Source organism: Prionailurus bengalensis, chromosome D1 (genome assembly GCF_016509475.1).
Source record: "Prionailurus bengalensis isolate Pbe53 chromosome D1, Fcat_Pben_1.1_paternal_pri, whole genome shotgun sequence".
Taxonomy (NCBI): Eukaryota; Metazoa; Chordata; class Mammalia; order Carnivora; family Felidae; genus Prionailurus; species Prionailurus bengalensis.
In genome coordinates, this window is record NC_057346.1 from 26,254,264 (window position 1) to 26,268,487 (window position 14,224).

The following is a 14,224-nucleotide window of genomic DNA, read 5'->3' on the forward strand; positions in this document are numbered from 1 at the left end:
TCCAGGTGTGTCCCTTCCGTTCGACCTGAACCACCCGCCCAGGGGCTCGCGTCCGCTTGCTTCCGCGGCGACTCGGACTCCTAGGCGAGCAGCTCCGCAGCGAGCCCGCCGCGACTCCGGGCAGCTTGCAGGTTCCGAGCGGGATGTCCCCAGCCCCAAACTCGGTCTGGGAGAAGGCCGTCCGCGTCTGTCATTCGACATCTCCCTCTCGTGCGTTTTCCTTCTGGCCCCTTGCACACCAGTTCGGAGACAAAATCGTGGGAAACCGGTGCCACCGGGCGGTTTCGGCCGGCCGCCGGGCGGGGTGCTAGGACGCAGGCAGCGGGAGCCGTCCCGGGCGCGGAGACCGGGCGGGGGCCCCCCTCGCCCACCAATTCCAATAGAACGCATAAGTTCCTACAGATATTGATTGGTTGGAACAGACTCGGAGGTTAGGAGCCCAGCAGGAAGAAGGCAAGCCCCCCCAGTAAGCACGTGTCCTCGCGGCTCTCCGAACGCTCAGCGTCTCGAGGGAACCGGGAACCAAAGCCACGCGGCCGGGAGCGGCCGGCGATGAGCCGCCGCGAGTGGGGCTGACGGCACGAGGGCCCGCAGGCACCGCGGGATCGTGCTGCGCTGGCTCTTCCGGCGGCGAAAACGGTTTAAAACCTTTTGCTAAAACTTAAAAAAAAAAAAAAAAAAAAAGAACGCACGCCTTTGGGGGATTACTTTTTATTTTTACAATTCATTATTGGGATAACGGTCAGGGCAAGGGTCATTTACGGTTTGGGATCTCGTGGGGGGCGGTCAGGTTTGCGGCTCCGCTCGGGGCAAGCGCGTGGAGGGAACTCGAGGGAGCGCCGAGGGTCCTTGGGAAACGGGGTATAAGGACCCGCGGTCGTCGGGGCGCCGGCCCTGGGGCCCGCAGCCTCAGGAGCCTCAGCAAGGACTCGACTTCTTCCTAGCGGGAGAACTAGGCGCGCCTGCCCGCCCCCCGCCCCGGGTGGCCGGTGGAGAGTACCGGACCTCCAAGGAGGCGCGCGGGGTCGCGTCCCGGAGGAGCGGCCGAGGCCGGGCCCGCGGGCGGGGGCGGCGCGCGCTCCCCGCACGGCGCGCACACCCGCGCGCGCACCCTCGGCACACACACCTGGAGCTCGTCCCAGGAGGGGGGCGGGGTGGAGAGCCAAAGCGAGTGTCTTAAAATAGAGAGGCTGGCAGAGGAGCGCGAGACGCCGCGAGGCGGGAGGAGGCGAGCGAGAGAGGCGGGCTCGAGGCGTGCAGGTCCGCGGCCGGCTCGCACGCGCGGACTGGGTGGGGTGGGCGCCGACGCCCCTCGGCGGCCGGCCCTCGGCGCGGCTCCGCACCAGGCCCCGCAGGAAGCGCGCGCTGATTGACAGCTGCGCTGTCCCAAAAAGGCTCGGCGAAGATGCTGATCTAGACGCGCGGCCGGCGCGCCCGGTGCCCGCTCCCCTCCGCGCGCCTCCCGAGCCCGCCGCCTCCCGGCGGCCGAGGAGCCGGGCTGAGGTCCCCGCCGGCGCGCCAGCCCCCGCGGCCCCGGCCGGCCGGCGCTCTCCCCGGCTCACCATGCACTGCCACGCGGAGCTGAGGCTGAGCTCGCCCGGCCAACTCAAAGCAGCCAGGCGGCGCTACAAGACTTTCATGATCGACGAGATCCTTTCCAAGGAGACCTGCGACTACTTTGAGAAACTTTCCCTCTACTCCGTATGCCCGTCGCTGGTCGTGCGACCCAAGCCCCTGCATTCCTGTACCGGTAAGACGCGCCGCCGCAGAGCGGGGGTGGTGGTGGTTAGTGGGGTGCGGTAGCTTTCGCGCCGTTGTCGGGAGGTTTCCCGCCTCCGATCTCCCGCGGGAGGGCGAAAGGAAGGGTCGCGGGGATTCTTGTGTTGTGCGCGGGCCCGGGGTGGGGGGCTAGACTAGGCAGCGGCGGGCATTGCACAGGCGTCCGCGACCTGGGAAGGTGCCTGGGAAGACACCCGGGCAAGGTGTCGATCGCGAGCTTGGAAGTGGAGTGGAGGTAGCGGACCCCTAGGAGCGGCCGCTACTGCAGCGCGGGCGATCCTGCTCGCGGGAGAAAAGCTACCCCCTTCCCAGCGCCGCTGTGGTTTTCGGCCGGAAAGTTCAAACACTTGACCCGGTTCAACGCCTGAATCGTTGTTTCAGGACGTGGTGTTGCGGCTCCCCTCGAGTTAACTTGTCCAATCTCCTCTTGTCTCCCCTGGGAGTTTTACAAGTTAATCAGTATCCTGAGGTTCTCCACAAGATCCAGAAATCCTTGAACTTCACTTAAAAGGATCTCCCTCTGTGGCGGTAGTTCTTGAAGACGTCGCGTTGTGGTGCACGCAAGCTGAGGAGGTCACCTCTTTTTGTTTTAAGTGACTAAGAAAACAACAGGCATAACAATAAAAACATTCTTCACGTCTGGTTTCCTCTATCCACAAGAGCTAACTCAGGCCAATAGGAAAGATAACATTTAATAAATACATTGAAAAAGTCGTAGGTTTGTGTGGAAAGTAAGTCCAAAGGCATTTTTGAAGCTTTGAGTGCATTAAGAGAAGCTCCCAAGTTTCAAAGTGCACTCTGGCATTCAAAGGATTTAGGCTATCGAAAAGCAGGCATAGAAAAAAAAAAAAAAAGTTGAAGCAACTTTTATAAAAAAAATAAGTTATCAGCTGTGGTTTCAACTGAAGGTAAAAATTTAGTATTTCCCAACGAAAAGGAACTTTGAGTTTATGTTTGTGGCATGGGTGCCATGAAATAATTTAGTTATATTGAAAAAGTAAAGCGAAGAGCTAGCAGTGTTTTTATTTAATTATTATTATTATTGCTGGCAGTGTTTTTAAGACTTTTTTTTTTTTTTTAAACTTTCAGGCCTGAAGCTTCTAGTACATAGTTCTTGGAATCCTTGGTTTCTTGGATTGTCCCAAATACATACAGCAAAGTTATTTCAAAACCAAGTTGTTCCTACATGTATTTGGTTCTAAGATGAATACTATATTCAGTTATACCTTCGTAAAATAAATTTTATCTGTAAGGTGGGATTAGGCCTGATAGGCCATCACAAGACTTGCAATCCTGATTTTTAAGAACCAAGAAGTATATGAGACAAGAAACAACTAAGACACTTTAGGAACGAGGTAGATATCCTTGATGTGTATATTTTTACATTTATGTGTCTGCCATGTGCAAACCCTCGAATGAATAGACTACATATATGTTGGATAGGGGAGGTAGGCTGAATCTTGTAATGAGCATAAATTATCATGTGCTATAATAACTCAGACACCTTTGAGGAAAAATAAGATTTAATCACAAATTTCAATGCACCCTGCTAAGACATTGCCCTCCTGCAGGACCCTAGGACAAAACAGAACAAATCTGAACACCTAGGTGTGACGCAGGGCCGGCACAATTTTTAGCGACTTTCTGCTGTGTGTTGTCCTGAAGGCAGTTTTCCTGGCTTTTAGCAGTCACAGAATTGGATCATAGTAATAACATGCTAAAAAAAATAAAAAATAAAAAAAAAAAAGAATAAATTGCTCAGAAAACAGAGGTCCAGTCATTAATACGGGCTGAGTAAGTTCTGTATTTCACTAAACCTTGTATGGGAAATCAGTCGGAAGGAAGTAAGTTGATTCATATGTAGTTTTGAGACTGTTAAGGGTGAATTGTACATATATCACGAGCTGAAAGTTTTGCTTAGCCTTGTGCTTTTGAAGTTCATTGATGGTTCGTATGAAAGGGTGGTTGTTGGTAATGGTTTTCTTGCCCTGTCATTTCAGTGTTTACTTTCTTTAGATTGTTCTTTTGAAAAGGTCATGATTTTGCTCTCGTTGAGATTTAAAATATAGAAACTGGGATTTGCCAGTGGAATTAAGCCCATAAAAACTGGCTACAATAGTCCATACTTTCGGATCATAAGCCTTTAGTGGGTTTACAATTACAGTTAAAGCCTTACGTGTATTAGATCATGGGAATCCCATTAGTGACTTCTCAAGGGTTTTGCAAATACCACACTTTCAAAGAATTTTTGTTGTTTTTAACAGTTATGTTCAAGATCAAAAATCTTAGACTGGATAAACTTAATCTTTTTTTATTAATTAAAAAACTGGCAATAAGTTGCTGGCATTCATCATACAACTATATATGTAAATATACATTTGCTGGATAAAGATAATTATTTAGCACTTTTCATAGAACTGATGTATAAAAAGTTCAAATCAAGTGAAAGGCACAAATTGGAATTAAAATTACTGAACTTTCTCATCGTTTGGTTTGCTGTTCTTAAGATTTAAATAACTACCAGAAGTGAACCTTGCCTGGTAAAATAATGAAGAATAAAAAAAGTTACCACCCTGCACAATAAGTATATAAAATTGGGGTGGAACAAAAGCCACAGCATTTAAAAAGCCTCTACATAATTAAGTAGTCCTTGTTGTTTAGATTTAGTAATCCAGATGCCAATTTATGGTACTGAATCTCCTCAGGCAGAGGAACATGTATTCAAGTAAACTGAGAAATGGAAACATTTTTCATCAGGCAGATCATCACCTGACAGTCATTTATTATTAGACACTCTAACCTTGATGGAATACTCACCTCCAAAAAAATTGTTGTTTGTTTTAACAGGCCCTTTCTTATTACAAATGCAGTAATTTTAGGCTTAGGAGGCTGTCTCTAAATTTACTGAAGTTTCCCAAGAGATGTTCTACATCACAAAATAGGCAGGGAGGACGGGAATCCTATCCTTTGAGGCCAAGCTAAAGGAACATTTGTCATTAAATTTAAAATAAAATTAAAAAAAAAAGAAAAAACCAACTAAGCCCAAAGAGAGCCTCCATTTGAAAAAAAAAAAAAAGTTTGTTATTCAGACCATCTATGAGGGGTGAAATATGTTTGGAATTTATTTAGTGTGTAACGTGTTTTGTTTGTTTTGTTTTGTTTTGTTTAAATCTGGTAACAGCAATCCCCAATTAGAATGGGAATATACTGCCGTTTAGAAATCCGTTAACATTCTCTCATACGTGTTAGAACATTGACAGATTAAAAACCAAAACTGAGGTGCAGTTGAGGATGTCATAAATACTATTAACTCTTGAGTACATTATTTCACCTTTTTGGTTGTGATTAACGTTTCTTGGGGGGAAGAGTAGCTTGGAGAAATCTGGTTCCTCAGGCTGGAATCCATTGCAAAGATACTGGCAGAGTCGTTTTTGAAGGCTCTCTCTTTCAGTTTGACCTTTAGAAACAGGCGGTTTCTAAATTTGAGGATTGTTTGGAAACGATGAATAGCCTGCTTCACAAAAACAAGGATACAATTTATCCTACGGGTTTTCATGGGGATGCCGAGAAACCAACCTACTGTGCTAATTACTTAGGGTTTTATTATAATTACTTATACTTATAACCTAGAATTGCCCTAGACTTGCACATGCACATTTTGGGGGAAAGGTGAATTGTAGATATTTGGGACATTTTCAGCCTGTGACCAGCACAGGGCTTTTTTAAATAATCCACCAAAACCTATAGGCTAATTCCTTTCTCCTTCTCCGGTGGAATGGTTCTGTTGGATTTCCCGGTGACCTTCGGTGGCTAGTCGTGTCGAGCTGACTGTTGCGGTTACAGAGCTGGAAGGGATCGCAGAGGTCACAGTTAGAATCTAATCTAATCTCCCCAGTTAGAATATAGTTTTTTTTTGTGAAGTTCTGGGGTCACATCAGTGCTTAGACACTTTCAGTCCACACTGGGCACTGCTGCCCTTCTCGTTAGGGGACTCAGAAATCGAGAAGACTTTTCCAATTTGGTTACACACCCGGGATAAATCCGTGTACTCACACCCAAGGGACAGTCAACCAGCCAATTAAAAGGGGCATTTGGGGAAGGGTGTTTATCTTGAGATGGCATTGAGAACATTTTATCCTTTGGTGGGTCCAAGAGAAACAAGTTCTTTCGGGTGGTGTCCTTGGGTTCATTTTGATCACAAAGATTGGGTGTCATCCCAGTGAAAAATGAAATGAGGTGGGGACATGTGTAATGACTTCTTTGGGAGTTGGACAGCCAGCTATTGCTTTGTGGAGTTGGCTCCCGTGATTCCCCAAATCTCAGCTTGGTCTGTTAGTCTAAGACCAAAACCCACAGGATCTTGGGAACCTGAGCATTGAGGACTGAAATGTTAATGGAAAAATGTAAACTGGGGTTTGGGAGAATGATCATTATCACCAAGCATTTGCATTTCTGCCAGAGGCAAATAGGCTTTTATTAGCAATTACTTATAACTGCTTCTCCTGTTCCCATTCTAAGGGTAAATAAAATGAGGGGTGCACAGGATATAGGACTCATCCAGGGTCAGAATATATTTGGAGCTGCACTCTTCTGGGATCCTCAGCTGTTGTCTCATTTACTCCTTAAATTTTGTAACTCCTTTGTTAAACAGGGAGGCTCAGGGGACCCTTCGGAATCAATTTGAACTAATGAATAGAGTTTATTAGCAGCTTCTTCTCCGGTTCTGATTTTCCTAAAAACCCATGGGAGAATGTACAGTTCACATGTTAAAATGCCTCTCCAAATGTCTACAGTCTTTTGTATCATTTAATTTAATAATTTCATTCTACAGCTATTTATACTTGCTTGGTGATGGCACTGTTACTGAGTCCTTGTGTTTAAGTTTATTGTAAATCTTGACTCACAGTTGGGGTACTTTAAACATTCCTCTAAACTACCTGTAGACTCACTACTGAGCCCTTTGTTCTTCTCGAGAACATATGATGGGCAGTTTGGAATTGGGATAGGGGAACATTATGACAATTTAATATTTTTGCTTACCATGTAGAATTTTGTCTTTGAACTCCACCTAAAGGGTGTTATCACCAACCGAACTATCATATTAATCCCATGAAATACAACCAAAATGAAATGGTGTAGACGGTAACTCCTTAATGAAACCAGTCTGCTCAAGTTCTTGTTGGTTGTACCTCTCTCGATTAAAACTTCATTTGGATACAAGCGTGGACTGCATAAAGTTGCTAGTTTTATTTAACCTACCTAGGGAATCTAAGTGAAAAGATTGTTAGCTTGAGTGTATGTATCCCAAGAATCTATAGGAAAGCAGTAAGGATTATAAAAGCTTGTTTAAATTGTAAGGAGAGATTAAAATGAAAAAAAAAAAAAAGAAAAGGGAAGGAGTAGGGAAAAAGTAAAAGAGCGGGTTTCCCTAGAACTCCTGACGCTTCTCCATTCAGCGTTGCACGAAGCCCCTGTCTTTCAGCATGACCTCCCCCCCACCCCCCAGCAGAACTCATGGGGCTTCTGAGATACCTGTCGGTGCATGGATAGTAAATGGCTAAAGTTGATTTTGCTTCCATACATGCCGGACCCCTTAAAACGAGCCACCCGGAGTCTGGGCCCTGCCCAGCATTCAGCATTCACTGAGGGGAGACTGAAAAAATGTTAAGCCAAAAGCATTTTTAGGTGTCATTTGCATGTTGTTGTGCAGTCTGGGAGGAACAGAGATGAAAAGCTTAGGTAGGCCATGCGATCTGAGTCTCCCTCATCTGTACTAATCCTGTGAACTTTGGTGGGTGTCCCAGAACCTGCCCCGCCAGCGTGGGGGCTGCATGAATCCAGCTCCAAATTGAAGTTAACCCAGGGCCTGTGGCCGAACCCGCTGATGAACTTTTCAGTGGAATGTGGGACCAGAGGATTGGAACAGAGGGGCTGTAGGGATTGGGTTGAGATGTACAGATTTAAGCCTCCTTTGACATCGTTCTTTGGGGAATGCTGGTTTACACCGCGGCTCATGGAGCTGGTGCTTTCAGTGTGGCACCAGAGATGAACCCCACGTTCACAGCTGGATCAGCCTCTTCACCGAGGGCTGCCCAGAGCCTACGGGTGTTCCGAACTGTCAGGAACCACGCCTGTAAGTGGCCCACTTCCCTCGGAAGCAGCATGACAAAGTGGGAAAAAGAGAGGGACTGTGGCTATTCGGGTGAAGGCCCTTGACGCATGTGACAAGCCCTTCTCGGCTGCCTCTCTGGTGCCTGTCTCTGCGTTAGCTGCCTGTGAGATTGGAGTGGTTATTTCTTCCTCTACAGCACAGTTGACAGGATTAAAATTGACATCAGAATGTATTAATAATGGGGTTCAATTCAGAACCTTGTATAAACTTGGTGATATTAACAAAACAAACGGTTCCAGAATGAGAAGTTTTTGTTTGTTTGTTTGTTTGTTTGTTTTTAACCAGAAAACCTTTGCATACTCTCAGGATTTAATTTATGTTTATTGCAGCTTAATAGCAGTTAGAAAAAAAAAAGTCTTGTGAAAATGAATGCTCTAAATAAAAACACAGTTAATTTTCCATTACAGTGTCTAATTACTCATCATCACCAGGGCATTTTTATATGGCAATTTAACTTCTCGAAAGTGGAAACTTGGCATACGTTTAAGGAAGAAAGCAGTGCTCCTAGATAGGTATCAGAAGATGGTCTAATTATGTTTGGGCTAGAGTTGACTCTTACACATGACTGCCCTGGAGGAGATGCGGGGGGGGGGGGGGGCGGGGGCGGGGGGGGGGGTAGAGGGCCTCACTTTAGTCGCAAAAGAAAGTCTCTGGTTTCTTTAGTGCCAGTTGAAACTGAATACGGAGGGAGATAATTCTGAACGTTAGATGATGTGCAAGTACATCTGAAAAGGGACCCTGCCAGTCACCAGCTGAAGCTGATGTCAGGACTACTTGATAGGCCTGGAGAACAGCTATATATGCTTTCTGACTCCACTGGCAGAGTTCATAAAGATGAACATGGCCTTTCTCCAAGGAAAGGTCAAGATACGACTGAATAGAAGCCAATCTGGGAGGATCTCACCATGAAACTAAATACATTAAGAGTTCAAGCAGACAGGCTTACGTGATTCCTTTTTACTGCATCCTTCTAGCTTACCAACACGTCCTTAGCAGCATGTTCCTCTCGATATTGGGGATAGATAAACATTTTCACAATGTGCATTGAAAAGGATTGCCTGCCACCTCGGTGATGTCAGTGTCACTATTAAAAAAAAAAAATAACAACAAAAACCCTTAGGTGCGATCCGTGATATGATGATGGTCCTTTGGCTTTTCTTATTCAAGGATCGCTTATGAAGTGTGGGAAAATGGAATGGTCTTGGGCTTGGTGCAGTCTCATGAAGTCGTGGCTGTATTTCCACCCCAGGAATACCCGGCGAGTTCCTGATACTGATGCACCTGCCAGCCTCTACCACCCACTTCCCTCTCCTCAGAGTTCTTTTCATTCTGTAACATAACCTTTGTTGAAATTCAGGATTATGGTCATTTCACAGACCAGAGCACAGCTGCTTGTAGACTGAAGGAAGTTCAAGGTAGATGTTTAGTTTAAGCAATATCTATAGGAAGCGACTTTGTACATTTAACTCATGGTAACTTACAAAGAACAGAGTTCTCATTTTATCTCTTCTGTGGTGGGGAAATACCTTGGGCACAGAGAGTTGCCCAGACTCCTCTTCCTGAATCCTGCTTTATTTATCCCAAAGGCAGCTATAAACTTGAGATATGTTAGAAATACACTGAACCTTCTTATTCACATTCATAACAGTCATAGAAAGAGTGACTGGTTTTTTTTGAGTGCCTAACGTGTAATAAGCATGGGACTGAGTGCTCTATGATCAGCTTCAGATCATCTCTAAGAGGTAGGTGTTACTATTGCCACTTTACCAATGGAAAGCCGAGAAGTAATTTTCCCAAAGTCACAGGACATAGAAAGATCTCTTACAAAGCAATGAGAAAAAGGGCAGGTAGAAAAATTCGCCGTTCATAGAAATGAGTATCCAGATGGTAAAGATGAAAGGATGTTCTGCCTCACTGTTAATCAGGAGAACACACATTAAAATGAGATACCATTTCACACCCATCAGATAGGTGGAAATCAAAGAATCTGACTCTATTGATGGATGACAGCGATAGACATTCTCATACACTGGTGGTGGTGGGAATGTTTTTTCGCTATGATTCTTTTGGAGAGCAGTGTAGCAATACCCGTAAAGCTACAGATACACATGTACCTTCCAGCCCCCGCTCCCCCTCTGGGCTGATGCCTTGTATGTGTGCAGAGGGACACCTGTTTAAGACTGGTCATTTTTGTGTTGTTTGTGATAGTGACAATTCTAAATCAAACTGCCCTTCAGAAGGAAAAAGGATAAAAGTACATGTGCTCCCTTTAAGCAGTGAAATTCTATACAATGAAAATGAATGGACCAGATCTATTTGTATGAATATGGATGTTTTAGAAATACAGTGTTGAGAAAAAAACAAATTGTAGATTGATACCTACAGCCTGATACCATTTATATGCTGCTTGAAAACATGCAGACTGATACATATTGTTGAGGGAGGCAAAGGTATGGGATTAGGAAGGCGACCCACAGGTTTTTATTGTCCTATGTCATAGTTTATTAAGGAAAAGAAAAGGCCTAATGTAAAATATGGCCAAACATCGAGATTTAACAAAGCTTGGTCGTGGGTATACAGATGTTCATTACATTATTCTTTTCTGTGTGTTTGAAATTTTTCGTAATATAAACATTGAAAAATGATAGTATGGGAGACCCTAGATGTCCATGAAACTCTTAATCTTGTGGACCTTTTGATGGCTTTCTTAATAGCTTTTCTGCCCTGAAACAGGGGAAGCTTTTAAATGCAGCCTTGTTGTACGCAATCTCACAGTGGGGAAATAAAAACACTTTATAATTAGATACATGTGTACAACTCTCACTAAAACAACCACTGTAGCTTCTGTAATTGGCTTTTGGATCTCACTTAACCTCCCCTGGCTGGATGGGGGCACTATTATCACCAGGATAGCTGTCGTTTCCCCAAGTAATACTTTGGCATATGAGTAAGCGCTCTCTGAGCTGGGCACTCGGACTAGGAGGTGATTGCTCCAAGAAGTGTTTGTTTTAAATATACATCCATAATCATGCAAGCAAGAGTCATTAGGTTTTTTTTTTCTCTTCTTAGTGATGTTTAAAATCACAATAACTTTTTTTTTTTTTTTTTTTGCATCTTGCATTTGTATGTATTTGCTGATATGATATACCACCCTTGGCTTTTGAGCAAGGTTTGTCCATTGCTAGTGACAATTTAACTTTAAAAAAATTGTCTGGGGATAGCTGTGAATACCAAAGAATCTAAATTAAAATGTAGCTTATTAGAGGGAAGAATGATGTTGGTATTGCCATATGAAATGACCAAGTGCTCCTTATATTTTGGAGCTGTGATTTTATTTTTTAGTTTTATTTTTTAAAGTTTATTTATTTATTTGGACAGAGAGAGAGAGAGCAAGTGAACATGGGGAGGGGCAGATAAAGAGGGGAGACAGAGAATCCTAAGCAGACCCTGCACTGTCAGCACAGAGCCCAATGTGAGGCTCGAACCCATGCACCATGAGATCATGACCTGAGCCGAAATCAAGAGCTGGACGCCCAGCCAACTGAACCACCCAAGCACCCTGGACCCATGATTTGATTTTAAAACTTTGATATGTGTTATCAAGGCTTGTTAAGAAGGGATGAGAACTGTTACCATGGAAATCACATAGATAGCTGTGTGTTAGGAATAATAAATGGCCATCCTGTGGTTTGGAGAAGTTAACCTAGACCATATTACTCTACAGTGACAACTGTGGTGGCAGGTGCTTTGCTCAGCCTGTCTTAACATCCAAGACCTTTTTTCTTTTCTCTGCAAAATAGTTCCAATTTAGAAATACTGCTGTTAAGATATTTGACAAAAATGTGGCCTTTGGGGGCTTTATCTCTCTGCATCCCTCAAAGGGAAAATATTCTTCAGTGCGGCCCAAACAGGAGTTGGCCAACGCGTTTCCCCTTCTTAGACCACCCCTCTCTGCCTCAGTACAGCTGACTCTTGAACAACACGGGTTTGAACTGCACAGGTCCGCTTGCACATGGATTTTTTTTATATATAAATACAGTACAGCCCTGTGGATGTATTTTTTCTTATGATCTTCTTAATAACATTTTCCTTCCCCCAGCTTCCTTGATTGTAGGAATACAGTACATAATACACATAACATGTAAGATATGTGTTAACTGCTTAGGTTGTGGGTAAGGCTATTAGTAATTAAGTTTTGGGGAGAATCAGAAGTTAGATGGTGATTTTCAGGCACACTGCAAACTCTTTCTTGTCCAAGAGTCAACTGTACATACAGAGAAGCAAAGAAATCTAAGTACTGTAGGGCCCACATCCCACCCGGACGATCTGTAGACAGTGCCACAGGGCTTTCTTTGGTGCTCAGCAGTGCAGCCACGGTCAGCAGCAGGAATTAATGACCACATCTAGAGGATTGTGGCCAAATTGGACATGACTGAAGGGACAGTGGATCTGTCAGATTTGTTGTCCATGAACAGACTTCCACGAGTTGCAGGAACAAGTTCTGCAATTTATCTTAACCCGTGTAGGCACTTGCAGTGGCCAGAGTAGATCAGACGGCTGAAATTTTCACAGTGTCTTACTCAGTCAACCTTCTGGATCTTTTCAGTGAAATCTTACTCCTCATAAAATGGACCAGCTGGGCTGGAGGCAGTGAAAGGAGAAAACATTATCAAGAAAAAGTTCCAGAGAGCTGCCGCAGGATGCTCTAAGTAGGATAAAATGCAGAAGGACCTGTTCTTGCCACCCGTGGAAGTCTGTTTGTTGGCAACAAATCCAACAGGTCCACCTTGGATCTTCTGTTTGGAACTCCTTGGGAAAAGACAGGCAAGGATTTAGAATATTTACGGTTACTTTTCAGCAAGTTTCACTGAGAGAGAGAGGTAGGAATCCTCCCAGTTCCAATACAGCTTCCTTTTCTTCTCATGGCTGAACATTTTACTGAAATAATTGGTAAGTCGCCCCAGAGGACATTGTTTTGGAGGATGTTGTTAATTGTGTTATCCCTGGATATCATGGCAACTCATTATTGCTCTTAGCACGTTAGACAGCTGTGTGTTCTGGAAGCATGTTTTCAATCCTCAGTTTAGAGTACAGCATAGAGGAGCATTCTGTGGGAGCTCCGGTTTTGTTTTTTTTCAAACTGGGACATTGAGCCTTGGAAGTTAGAACAATTAGCTGCATAAGCAGAGTGTTTCACTTGTCAGGTAACTGCAAAGTTAAAATAGAAATAATTATAAATGGTAACCGCGTGGCAGACACATTCCTGCATTGAGGCATTTACCTTAAAGGGAGACCCTCTCTGTAATAGTTGTGATCACTGCTTTTCCAGTGAGAAAGATGAGACACAGGGACACTAAGAAATAGATAGTAACAAGGTCACATGAGTAAGTGGCAGAGTTGAGATTGGAACTCAGGTCTGTTTCTTTCAGTACAAAGCTCTGTACTGTATATAATCATATGAAAATGCGTAAATTAGAAGTCACATTTGTCCCTTTCCATGGAGTCCATAGAAAGTCTGTACTTTATATAAAGCAAGGCCCAATGAATGTGAAGGAGTTTACTTTGAACGTGGTAACTCCTTTACACATATTGCCAATCACTTAGTGTGTGCCCTCCAGTCTTTCCTTTCCTGAGATTATTTGGGTCTCTGGATGATTCTAGACAAATTCTAAGAAGCCATAAGGTCTTTGGAGTAAGATTGTGGACCTACTGCCTTCTGGCTGTGTGATTCTGAACACATCTCCTTGCCCCTGGATACTAGTGTCCTTCTCAGTATGACATTCCCAAGGCTTCTTTCCTTAAGGTGTTTCCATGAGCTATGATTCTTTGAATAAAGCTTTTCTGTGGGGCTCAAAGGTGGAATTCCTATTCATTCATTCTTGTGACCCAGAGAGAAAGAATATGTATGCTTAACCACTAAATGCCAGTCGACTGCCTTGTGAGTTAAGACTTGGAATATTTTTCATGAAATATTCACTATTAAGTTTAGTGGGGAAAAAAAATCTGGCTATTGGTTTGGCATCACTTTAAAAAGAATAAGAGACTAATTTTTTTCACATTATATCTAATTGGGCTGGGGTAGGTTCTGGGAAACTCTGTTTTCAAAAAGAGATTGTAATGATTTTAGTGAAAAGTCAAGTTTGGGAGCCATTGTAGTGTAGATACCAGCTTAAAGGTGAGATTGATAAAATTTGTACCCTATGACTCAAATATAGGAAGCCGGTTTAATGGAATGATCCTTGTGGATGGATTTTGAGTCAGATGGCACTGTTT

General features: G+C 44.2%; 1 protein-coding gene across 1 annotated transcript in view; it reads left to right on the forward strand.

The window, feature by feature from the left end:
* The first annotated feature begins 1,206 nt into the window (after positions 1–1,206).
* The window catches only part of BARX2 (BARX homeobox 2), a 77,230-nt gene continuing 64,212 nt past the window's right edge, over positions 1,207–14,224 (forward strand). Inside the window, exon 1 of the mRNA XM_043579813.1 lies at positions 1,207–1,750. Coding sequence (XP_043435748.1) covers positions 1,564–1,750 — 187 coding nt within the window. The 5' untranslated portion in view covers positions 1,207–1,563. The remainder of the gene's footprint in view (positions 1,751–14,224) is intronic.